This window comes from Lissotriton helveticus, chromosome 5_1 (assembly GCF_964261635.1).
Source record: "Lissotriton helveticus chromosome 5_1, aLisHel1.1, whole genome shotgun sequence".
NCBI lineage: Eukaryota > Metazoa > Chordata > Amphibia > Caudata > Salamandridae > Lissotriton > Lissotriton helveticus.
Genome location: NC_136065.1, coordinates 1,363,785,495 through 1,363,798,414, shown reverse-complemented (window position 1 = coordinate 1,363,798,414; position 12,920 = coordinate 1,363,785,495). Strand labels below are relative to the sequence as shown.

The window sequence follows — 12,920 nt, the reverse complement described above, 5'->3', positions numbered from 1 at the left end:
CTCATTTGGAGCTGTAGTTGGTTGAGGTATCTCATTCTTGGAATGATGGTTCCACAATTTGGAACTGCTGGAGTACTTCACCATCAAAATGGAAATTTCCACTTACTTCCATGGTCTTGTTAAGACTGGTATATTGATAATCATGCTCTATTGGGTTTCACCATATCAGACTAATGAATCTTCAGCAGTGGTCTGTCATGGAATCTCATAATCGGAATGGAGAATTTCCTGTTGTATTCAATGTGAGTAATTCATTAATGGACAGATGAATCTTTAGATCGTTTTGCTTGCGTAACTCTTTATCAGACTGGCAAATTTCCTGATGTTGTTGGTCAGAGGAAATGGTAACCTGGAGGATAAATTGTGGATGCAATTAGGTAGCGGTATACTTGTAGTGTGGCGTGAACCTAGCTGGTCATCACTGGAGCACTGTACAACAGAAGAGATGCCTAGGATAGGATTCAAGAGAGTTTATAAGATACCATTTACTTCCTATCAAGTAGGTGGGTGATGCACTTTGAAGAGATGTTTCTTTTGTTAGGGAGAACTGGTGTGTTTCTTTATCCAGATTGAGATTCTCCAGCCATGATTAGTGGAATGATAGCTTTCCAGCTGTGGTAGGGAGATTTGTTCCCTGACTAGCGAATCTCTAGATGCAGTTGATGTTGTAACTCTGTATTGGGCTCAAGCATGCTGTTGCGTTAGAGATATTGTCATTGGAACAAATAATATGCATGTGTTTTTCATTGGGATTTCATTGTCTGAACTAGTCATTTTTGAGTTGTTTATTTGGAGTACATGGTAAATCTCCAGCAGTAGTTGACTGTAATTTCAATCTTGTGCTCTTGTGAAAATGCAGCCAGTCAGCCATTTTGTGAGGGTGACACCATTATAGAAATGTCCAACCTCCAGCTAAGCTTGTTTGGGGGAATGCATGATCAGACTGGTCAATCTCCAGCTTCTGTAGTTTAGGAATATCACTAGTGTAATGGTGGACTTCAGTTGTGGTTGGTTGGGGTAACTCTTTATCATAATGGCAAATCTCCAAATGTAGTTAGTTGACAATGTCCCTATCTAATCAATCTTCAGATATCAGTAAGGGTGGGTAGAGTTGATGGAGTGGCACTATGCGGAATTCCATGAAGTTGCCTAAAAACTCAGTAAAATCCCGCTCCGCTCCACCCAATGCACGCAGACCTCAGCTTATCTCTGCTGTCACCCATGTCAGTGATCCTGGTGTTTCCTCTCCACTTGTCCTTCACTGCAGGACTCGCGAGAACTGCGCAAGAGCGCACATGAAGGGTGGAGAACTTAACTTGGTCTCCACTCTCCACGCACGCGCATGCGCAGTCCTTGCGAGTCCTGCAGCAAAGGGGTTTCACAGCCCAGGACTGGAGGAGAAGAATAATCCTACACCGGGGAGGTAGCCCGGGCATGGAGAACTCCACGCTGAGATCCAGGTAAGGAGAACTCGGACAGGGGCAGGGCTTGGTTGCTTGGTTAGGGGTGGGTGTCAGGGGCAAACTCCGCCACGTGGTGGACTCAGTGTTTTTTTGCCGAACTTCACGCTCCCAGCGCAGCGCGGAATTGGCAAAACTCTGCAAACTATACTGTCGGAGCGGAGTTCGCCACCTACTGTTAGATATCAGTAACAGAGTTTACATTCTGAACATATAATCCCTCTATTTCATCCTAAAGCAATATGCTAACACTGCTCTTCCACATCACCTCCTTCGCCGCCCTGTTTCAATACTCTCTCTCAGCCTTCTCGTTACCCCTTAACTCGCACCAGAAAACACATCTTTTGATGTGCTTTGTTAATGGAAGCTGAAAGGCTTTTAATGTAATCTATTAACACTCCTTGTTGACTTTTCCAGCTCTATCAGGCTCTGCACACAAATATCAGGGCCACTGATAAACCGTCGTGGCTTTAGAGGGCAAGGGTTATCTGGTAATTTGTTTCCTTCTGAGCTACTCAGGAAAAAACTTCAGTGAGAACAAAGAGACCTGGGGAAGCACATGGGGAACAGGATCTGTGCAATGTGGTTCAGCTGAGCGCGGAGCCCATCCCAAAGTCTGAAACGGCCTGTACACTGGCCCATATCACCATGGAACCATGTAGGGAACCAAGAGTATCCCAAGGCCAACTAAGCCAAGATTTGACTCCTCCTTCAAGACTAACTAACTGAAACCAAACTATTCCGAACCATACCAGCTAAGCCTAAAACCTATAAGCCCCTACAAAAGTGGGAGGTGGCATTCCTCACGGCACCTACACTAAGGCTACTATCCTACAGAGATAAATAAGACCAGGTTACTCACGTGTTTGATTACTTGGCAGCATAATCCTCAAGAGTGCCATTTTACCTTTTCACCTGGAATGTAGGCGCCTTGGTGGTTGGAGGTTAGGGTCTGTACAAAGGTTATTATGAATTTAGAAGTGCCAAATTACAGATATTAGAGAACCTCATAGTAGCATGGGAGCTGATATTAAAACCTTGAAATAGATTGCAACCTGGAATAAGCGAATTCAAACAGATGTGGAACAAGAAGATTGAGAAACCTCGAGTGAGGAGAGAAGAAATTGGAGCGCCACGGGGCAGAGAGTCGAGATCGTGTGAAAAACAGAAAGGGAAAAAAAGGACACATAGGACTGAAAAACAAAAGAAATAGAAGAATTACATGGGACAACAGAACCGAAAGCACCAGCTCGACTTATGCAAACATAGAGGACCTCTGGGGAGAATAAATGTAAGAATAGTTTTGAAGGCAGGCTCAGGCCTCACCAGGAAGACAAGAGATCAAGTTATTAAGTGGCGTCTGACTTGTAGGACATAATGAGGTTCCAAGGGTGACCATAACACATTAATCAGGGGACCCCATGCAGATGGGAGAGTAAAGATCATGATCGCCAAGAACATTTAAGGGGGGTCTTCCAAGACTATGAGGAACAGCACAGATTGAACTTGCATGAGAACACATTTTAAATCTGCACCTATATTTGGGTCACATCATTCTAGAGCTATCCCTGGCTACCTTCAGTACAGAATCTAGTTTTCAGCATCCTGGAGGGTCTGCTCCTTCATTTGTCCCATCATTGCACGAAAAATGAGAGCAAATCCTGCGGGCATTGTGGAGCCGAGGGACCATCCAAGCAAATCATCCTAATGAGACCCCAGCACAGCTGGAGACAGTAACATCTAGCCTTCGACTGAGAACATCTCCTCTTTCACTGGGTTTGGAGACCTGCCGAATCCATATAACCATGACAGAAAGACATCATACCACTGTTCCAAGCTACTTCAAGAGGGAAAGTGAAATCTGAAAAAGACACATTTGCCTTTAAGGAGATTTAAGAAAATATAAAGTTGCTCAGAAAAGAAGATATATTTTTCGGTTTCTGTCCATGAAGGAATCACTGGAACCAGCAGGTTGTCTAATGAAGGAAGTAAAAGTGGATGGAGGAGACCACGTTGTTAGATAGACTCGACGTAATTGGCTGGATAGAGGCCAAGCTGCCCATTGTCTAGACGTCCTTTGCACCATCCCTGTTCATCCTCCTCTCCTAGCTTGGTGAGCTCCTCACCTGCAAAAATAAAAATAAACCATTTCAATCAACCTTTCTGTGATCTACAATGCATGCACAAAGCTCTAGATGTGGGTGTGGTGAAGGAGACTGACATCAAACACATACTTGTGTGATAGAGGTGAGAGAGACTCTGGACATAGCTATTGCATTTTTGTTTAAATTAGTTTGTACTGTTGGCTGGTTTTCTATAGACGTGATACAAAATCTCCTAAAGAAAGAGGTTGATGATAGAAGTAGTGTGGATACAATAGGTTTTAAGATCAAAGATCTAAGTTTTGTGTCTTCAGATGAGGTAGCAGAGACTGAGAAACATATTGTAGAGATTTAGCTAGAGACCAGGATGGAGGTTTTGGAGACCTTTATTGAGAACTTGAAGAGCCAGACAGGGGCACTTGAGACCTAGATAAAGGCTTTGAAAACTGGGATGCAGACTTTGGAGGGTAGCTTGAAGAATAAGAGAGAACTGATGGAGCTGGATATGTGATTTTGGTATGTAGACTTTGCGCCACGTCATTTTTTCAGACAGACATTTTGCTGCTTGCACTACAGCACCTTATGAAACAGCACTGCAGTTGTAGGTGGAGAAATGTCCATCACCAGGGTGGGAAGGGGAGTGGCGGTTTGGGAGGCACCCCCATAAAAAATAAGAAACTGCCAATCACCGCGAGACAGATACCAGTGTAGAGAGTGAGCCAGTGCTGATCCTGCTGTGAAATTGACCATAAATCAGACGATTTGGGCCATGAGCTTAATGTGGAGGAAACACAGTGATAGAGAGGAAAACAGTAACTCATCTGTAACAATAGTTTTGTAGCATCAGCAAATTTAGATGGACAAACCTTGCATTATTTTTCCATTTAGTGGTTGGGTTTAGAAAATAATCTAGCTAAATGTATGATGGATGCCAATAAATTGTGGATACTTCTGCTGACATTGGCGGCAAGCCCACAATGCCACAAAATGTGATTGTCATCTCTAAAATCTGTTGTAAGAAATCAAAAAAGAGGTAATAAGAGACTGAAATGGAATGGGAGCAAGCAGAGATTGAGAGTGATGTGCTGAGATTGTAATAGAAATTACCGAGTGGTGTGGTGGAGAATTAAAAGCTGAAGACTTGACTTGAAGAAGATTAAGATTATGGTAATGGAGAATGAGAGTAACCTGATGCAAACTGAGAGGAGCTTAGATTGGCATCAATGGAAAACGATATTGGCATTGAAGAATGTAAAGAACAGAAACTGGAGATTGTAGCATATGTTTTGGCAATTGAGTAGGAGGGGGTAGGTGCTAAAATGAAAGATGTCTCTGTAATGAAGATTTTAGTGTGTTAAATGGAGGTAGGCTGAGGAAGATTTCAGTGGGGAAAGTGTCAGCTTTCAGTGAAGGGTGGGGATTCTTTATTAGGTGATGATGGTTGTAATAGGGTTGGTGAAGATTGGGATTGTGGTAACTGATTTTGGAAATGATGGTATGAGTTTTGAAGAATGTAATGTCATGGTAGAAGTGGAGGTGAATTTCTTGAAGAATGAGACTGGGTGAAGAAATTCATTGAAAAGGCTTAATGATGAAATCGAGTGAAGAGAAGAATGTAGTGATAAAGCCCAGGAGAGAGGTATCACTTAAGAGGAGCAAAGGGCCAGTTGCACGACCATTCCATTCTGTGACTCGCAATTTGCGTCGAATCTTGGCTCGCAATTTGCAACTTGCAAAATGGAATGTACAACAGTGTCTCAGACACTGTTTACGATTCCAAATTGGGTCGCAAATTGCATGCCTCATTAATATACATGAGGCATGTGCAATTTGCGACCCCATTAGGAATGGCCAGCATTCACAGGGATGATGGCCTGTGACTGGTCTTTTAATAAAGCAGTTTTCTTTTTTTAATGCAGCCTGCTTTCCTCAAAGGAAAACGGGATGCATATAAAGAATAAAAAATTCAATTTTTCAGTTTCATTTTTTAAGGGCCATCAGTGGTCCCTGGGACCACTGCCTTCTCTTAAACAATATTTTGCACACAGCCCGTGGGGACCCCTACCCGTTTTCGAGTGGTTTACCACCTACTTGAAGCAGGGTGTATACTGTGAGCGTTTTGCAGCCGCAAACGCTGTCCCAAAACAAAAGTACATTGCATGGAGACTCGCCATTAGGAAGGGACGCCCCTTCCTAATAGCGAGAGTCGCAAACCAACCAACCAGTCGCAGTATGCGAAGGAGGCACTACAGGTTCAGAGTAGGCTCTGCCCAGAAATGCTGGCCAACCCCCTGCCACCTCTCAACCTTGAGGCAAAAACTTGCTAAAACTAGCGTGTTCTTGAGAAGGGAATCCCCCTCTCACACATAGATAAACACCTTAGGGCGTGTAGACACATAGTCTGTACCACACACCCACTAGTTTAATTGCACTCACATTTTTAGGTCCTGAAGAAAGCCAGCATAGATATAAGGCACTGGCTGAAACATGTTGACCCATAGGATGTGGGAGGTCGTAACTCGCCTCTAACATCCAACAGCCTTATTTTTAACCGCTGACGGAGGCCCAGGTATTAAAGTCTAATTTACCCTCGGGTACTGGGACCCCCGCCTAGCCGTTTTAAAATTTCACTTTCATAACACTCTTCACTGCACACTCAGCAAAATACCTGCTCCGCTGTAATCAGGCGTCGAAGCACACCCGGGACACGCTAGGTGTCACTGGGTGGGGCCCGATGATGAAGCATGCCACCAACTAGGTTGGTGGGTGAGGGCTTTCTGAACACACTCACCAGGTGTTCTCACTCCATGACAAAACATACATGAGTCTCTTTATTTATTTATTTTCTTAATTATGAGCTAGTCTTCTTTTGATTAAAATCACATACAGGACCAACCGTCATTGTTTTTCCCACACAAAACGGCTACTGCCTTGGAGAAGAATGCCACTCTGGGGAGGAAAGACCACCAATTGGTCTAGCATGCCTAAATTTAAAAGGCAGGCTGGGGTGGTGGATCTGGTGCTTCTGTCACCCCAGTGTACGGCATGTCAAAGTATAAATGACCTCCTATGTCTGTGACTGAAATACATATCATGGGTCTGCAAGATGAGCTTGAAGGATGACAATGAGATTGTGGAAAATAACTTGAAGCTTTGGAGAGGGATATGTTAATTTTAAGAACTGCATTTTGAGGCATCCATAGCTGAAACTCAGTGGATGTAACAATCGGGACTCTTAATACACAGGTGTGTGGGTATAAAGCAGTGCATGATACAAGACTTCACATGTCCCTGTACCTTACAACAAGAAACACAACATTTGACAAAGTAACTGATCAATGTATGAATGATGTGTACCAAAAGACTGGAACATTCTGTGTGCACTACACATCCAGGACCATCAAAAACACAGAGTACAATATCACAAAAATAAATTACGATCAAAACACTTTTCTCACACACAGCCCAGAGCCATCTAAACAAAGTATATAATAGATATCACATTGATTCCTGTCCGGGGCATCTGAAGCAAAGAGAAATGGGTCTCCTTTACCCACACTTATTCCTTCCGTAAGGTGTCGTGTGCTATTACAACTCAAACCAACAACCCATACTAATCTCTACCAGGGCAACTTGTGCACTCAGAAACTGGAATTTTGCATAACTCCCTTTGAATGCAAACACAGCTTGCAGAAACAATAAATACATCTTGCAAAACACAAACAATAATGAGGAAAACACACTCACATTTGTCTATCAAAATCTTTGGTACTCACACATGGATGTAAAGCTCAATTTATTGGGCTCCACAATCCTCACCAGCCTTACCATAAGGCAGAAAGTATAAAGAAAGTATAACTGCAGAACCTTGGTAAATCACACACCAAAAACATTATTCCATGGTATACGTTATTACTAGCATTCAATAACCACATTTGAAGTCTACTGAATGAGCAACAATCAATCAATCAATCAATCATGCCATTTGTATAGCGCACTAGTTACCCGGGAGGGTCTCAAGGTGCTTGGGGGAAGGGGTATGCTACTGCTCGAACAGCCAGGTCTTGAGTTGTTTCCTGAAGGCGAGTTGGTCCTGGGTCAGCCGAAGGTGGATGGGGAGGGAGTTCCAAGTCTTGGCAGCCAGGTAAGAGAAGGATCTTCCTCTGGCGGTGGCTCTTCGGACGCGTGGTACGGCTGCGAGGGCGAGGCTGGTGGACCGTAGCTGGCGGGTGGGCGTGTAGAAGGTCAGGCGGTCGTTGAGGTACTTGGGGCCCAGGTCGTGGAGAGACTTGTGTGCGTGGGTGAGGAGCCGGAACGTGATCCTCTTGTCGACGGGGAGCCAGTGCAGGTTCCTCAGGTGGCTGGAGATGTGGCTGCGTCGGGGGACATCCAGGATGAGTCGGGCGGAGGCGTTCTGGATGCGCTGGAGTCTTTTCTGTAGCTTGGCTGTGGTTCCGGCATAGAGGGCGTTTCCGTAGTCCAGTCGGCTGGTGACGAGTGCCTGGGTGACAGTCTTCCTGGTCTCGGTCGGGATCCAGCGGAAGATCTTGCGAAGCATACGCAGGGTGTTGAAGCACGATGAGGAGACGGCGTTGACTTGTCTGGTCATCGAGAGGGAGGGGTCCAGGATGAAGCCCAGGTTGCGTGCGTGGTCGGTTGGCTTGGGTGCGGTGCCCAGGGCTGGGGGCCACCAGGAGTCGTCCCAGGCGGAGGGCGAAGATCCCAGGATGAGGACTTCCGTCTTGTCCGAGTTCAGTTTCAGTTACAATGTTATCTGAGTTGTCAACTACATGTTGATCATAGGGCTTTAGAAAAACTGATTTTCATAGCGGAATCCAATGACAGTACAATTTATTATTATTTTCCTTCTATTATTTTCCTTCAATCACCTTTTCATAGTTTAGCCCATCTCTATCTAATAGACCAATTGCCTTGCTCATGAGTCCAGCTGGACCACTCTTATACTTGAGGGCTTCTGGTACATTTCGACACTGGTAGGAAGTGGGCAGTTTTCTTGTTTGCTAGTTTCAAGATGTTTAGTCACCTTTCCAAGTTTCAGCTTTCAGCACATTTAGATTATCCATTACAATGACAGGTGATAGAGAGGGAAGTGTTAGAGATAATAATGAAGATAATAAGGAATGGATGGTTGTTCATTATAATTTTCGTGATTTCAATCTTTATAATCTCTGTCTTTATAAGAGATAATAATGAACTGAGGTCATGACAATTATAATGAACAAAGTGATGTATTGTAGATTATAACAATTGAGGTAATAAATATTTAAAATTATCACAATGATTTAGGTTATCCTGATCAATGTGATGGAAACTATAATGACTGACTATACCAAGATTGTGATTTTAATGGTGAAGAGATTATGACAGTCAAGTTGACTAAGACTACAAGAGTCTGACTAGGGGATGGTGATTATAAAGATTTAGGTGAGGGACATTCTAACAATGGCAATGATGGAAATGATAATGAGCCAGTTGATTGAGGTTACTAAAATTAGGGTTGTAAAATCAGTAATCATTGTGGTGGCAGGGACTGTATTGGTCCTGGTGATGGAGACTGTTAAGGAGAAGGAGATGGAATCTACACCCCTGAGGTGATTGATAACAAGACAATGGAGGTGGTTAAAACAGCAAGAAAACTTTTATATAAAATATAATGTGGGAGTAAAGACAACCAAGATGTTGGCCACTAGCATAATTAGACTGAAAGGGGTTTGTGGAACAATGTGATGATGGGTTGGTTAATGAGACAAAAACTACTCCAGATCACTGAGGCGGGCACCATGAGACTCTTTTCCATGATGCAACCTATTTAAGGTTAGAACCTCATTGGGCTTGGCCAGGCTTTCTGCTTTAACTTCCAAAATGGTTGTCTGCCCATCTAACAGTCACCTCATCTATAAGTGATGATCCACTGAAGGGAAAAATCACTCACTCCCACGACAGAAATGAGCGTTGCTGACATAGCCTTGTCTCAAACTATTTTTAAATCTGGCTAACTAGAATCAAACACTCTTCACTGTACCTGCTTTGAAGGTCAGCTCATCCTGCTCCTGCCCATCGTAGTCATACAGAGCCCGAACACGGGACCCCTTCGCAGCTGCCACTGAATCGTCTTCAAATGGGTTGGCACTGCCGTTGGCCTCGCTGGTAGTGAGTGAGTTGCTGCCTTCATCATCGGACCACTCCTGGGCATACGCTTGACTGCGGTCATAGCTGCTCACACTATGAAGGTAACAGTTACAAAGACACTGTCAAAGGAAAGACACTGAATGGGAGCAAAGGAAGGAAAAGAAGATCAATATGGGAAGCTAAACAGAAAGAACACACTAGAAAAATGGGATAACCCTCCGGAAGTGTTGGGAAATTAAATCTTGCTAGAGCTAATCAGCCGAATAAGATGAATGCGTAATGAAAAACTAGGGATGCTGGAGGATGTTTTAATTATTCATGACTATTTGACACACTCTAATATACCAGCTGACCAGCTCAGTTTAGTATTCAGTGCATTCCTGCATCTTCTTTTACCTCCAGCCTGCTCCTTTGTTATTTAATTACCTCTAAATGAGGGGGGTCAGAGGGAAGAGCAGGGGCTTCTATGAGATTGGACAGACATCCATAATGTGATCAGTGTGTCATCAATTATGTCATTTAACATGTCATGAGGGATGTATTATGTGAGGTCATAAGCAGTGCAAGATGGGGTAGCAAGTTATAGCTAAGTGGCAAAACTATAAACAGCTTGTTTAAGTCGTTTTCGGTAAATTTAACATTAGCTTGTGTCTCATACATATATATTGCAATTGCATTTATATAGCGCTTACTACCCCTGACGAGGCATCAATGGTGCCTTTTGGTGAGTGGCACCCTACTCCTGAACCCAAGAACTATTAGTGGTGAATTAGTAAAGGGAAATCTAAAATTAATTTGAGCAGTGGACATGTGAGTCTGTTAATTGGATTAAAAGGATGGCGGAGGGATCGAAGAGGGAAGGGTCTAGAAAGGGTTTATTTGGATATCATAGCAGTAGGAGAAGGTTTGGGATGAGTAAAGGAGAGATTGAGGTGGGAAGAGTCTCTAGAAGTGGATTAGGAAGAGAGATGAGGAGTCTAGCAGGGATACATGAGGGAAGGAATTAGAAAGGCTTGTTTGGGAGGTCTGAATAGTAAAAAAAGCTTTGAGATGATGCAAGGAGGGGTAGAGGAGGGAGGAGTCTAGTAAGGGTTATTTTGGAGATCACAGTAGTAGAAGGGGATTTGGGATGAGTGAGAGTGGAGGTATAGTATATATTAAGAGAGGTATTGGAAAAGAAATAGGGTAGTGAACTGGTGAGAGTATTGGGATAAGATTTGAAATTAGTCAGAGAGTGGAGGGAGAGGATATCTTGAGAGGTATAGGGTGGGATATAGGGTACTGCATTGGGGAGAGTATTGGAATGAGTTTTGGGATGAGTCAGAGAGTGGAGGTAGAGGATATATTGAGAGAGGTATAGGGGGGATATAAGGAATGCATTGGAGATGCTGAATTAGGAGTAAAGTAATAAATATAAAGATACATAAGAACACGGACGGTATATATGTATAAGGAAGGTAATATATCTATATTTAAGTTGTATTTAATAAACTCAGAAATGCATGTGTTACTGTACTTTAATCTAATTTATTTGTTTAAAAAACATAAATTTTTGTGTTTCAATAATTCAACAGTGAAGCAATTGTGGATAAATAGTTATGATAAAAATGTACTTATTTATGCATAGAATAATATAACCATAAGTAATATGAACAATTGTTAAGCAGCCCTAATGAATATCTTTATATTTATAAATATAAATATAGTTACATGACACATGTATACAAAGCAATAGACATATATAGATATATACGTATAATCCACATAAATGCTTATATACACAGGGATTTGCTGTACATTTATGTTTGAGTATGGTGGTTATGAGGGAAAGAGCCAACACTTGTTCTTCAGAAGAAAAGATAGCTATCCATGGATCGTATGTTTGGGGGTAAAGAGTTCCATAGTTTGAATGCTTGAACAGAAAAGGATGTGCCACCTGTGTTTTTTTTCTTGTATGGTGGGATTCTGAGGCAAGGTGCTAATCTAGAGTGGACGTTCCTTCGTTGAATGTATTTTGTGATTTTATTCCTGATGAAGAGAGGCCCTGTTCTATGTATTGCTTTGTGGGTGATACAAAGCAGCTTGAATGTGGATCTTCTGGCAACCAGTAACCAATGCAGGACCTTCAAGGCAGGGGAGATGTGGGCTTATGGCTTTACATGTAGAAGTAGTCTGTCAGCAGAGTTCTGGATCTGTAGAAGTCTTTTCATAGTTTTTATGGATGCTCTATGCTAGAGGCTATTGGCATAGTCGAGTTCAGACAAGAGAGATGGTAGCCTGGATCTTGTGCGGAAATCTCAGGTGGGGGAATATGCGTCACAGAGTCCTTAATCGTAATGAAGTTTGCCCTTGCTAGTTTGGCCACTTGGGCACACATTGATAGCTTGGATTGCATTGTAATTCCAAGTTTCTTACTTCCTTCTATACTTTAGGCAGTGTTCCCATATCGTCAGGCCAGACAGGGAGTAGACCATCATTTTTACAATTGCCACATGTGAGTATTTCTGTTTTGGAAGCATTCAATTTGAGATGGCATCATGTCATCAATCAATGGTCCATGGCTCTGAGGCAACTGAAAATGGGTGAGTTTCCAATGTCCTTGTGGCTTTCCAGTTTAAGGAGTATTTGTGTGTCATCTGTATAGTTATAGCATGTGAGGTGAAAATCATTGATCAGAACTGGTAATGACTTCATGTAGATGTTGAAAAGCATGGGTGACACGATAGAGCCTTGAGGGACCCCTGCTTTTGTGAAGTAAGGCTTGGTTGACATAGGGGGTATGGATGACATTTGTTTGGTTTTGAAGGTAGGATGTGATCCAATGGAGAACAGTCCCCTCTATACTGGCTTCGTAGAGTCTTTGTATTAGAGTGTCATGGTCTACTATGTCAAAGGCAGCTGATAGGTCCAAGAGGAGTAATGAAGCAACACAGTTCCAGTCAACTGTGTTCTTAAGGTCATCCCAGATGGCAATGAGGAGAGATTCTGCACCTCTTCCTGGATGGAATCCTGTTTGGAAGTCCGAAAGGATGGAATTATCTTCAATGAATTGTGACATATGGGTGAAGGCTTCTCTTTCTATCAGTTTTCCCAGGAAAGGTTCATTTGTAATCAGTCTGTAGTTGTCGGGTTCAAGCGGGTCCACCTTTGTTTTCTTATTTTAATGGGCAGATGTATGCCTTTTTTTGGGTCTTCTGTAAATATTTCC

The 12,920-nt window shown here is 42.9% G+C and overlaps 1 protein-coding gene across 6 annotated transcripts in view; it reads right to left on the bottom strand.

Annotated features, from left to right (window-relative positions):
* Positions 1-773: 773 nt before the first annotated feature.
* Positions 774-12,920, bottom strand: part of PACSIN1 (protein kinase C and casein kinase substrate in neurons 1) — a 388,443-nt gene continuing 376,296 nt past the window's right edge. For 3 of the 6 annotated variants that reach the window (XM_078644260.1, XM_078644263.1, XM_078644261.1), the window contains exons 9-10: positions 9,606-9,805; positions 1,814-3,586 (exon numbers count right to left, since the gene is read on the bottom strand). In XM_078644260.1, the coding sequence (XP_078500386.1) occupies positions 3,477-3,586; positions 9,606-9,805 (310 nt within the window). In that variant the 3' untranslated portion in view covers positions 1,814-3,476. Of the gene's footprint in view, positions 1,270-1,392; positions 3,587-9,605; positions 9,806-12,920 lie in introns of those variants that run through there. The other 3 variants (XM_078644264.1, XM_078644262.1, XR_013594889.1) reach the window with 2 other exon arrangements.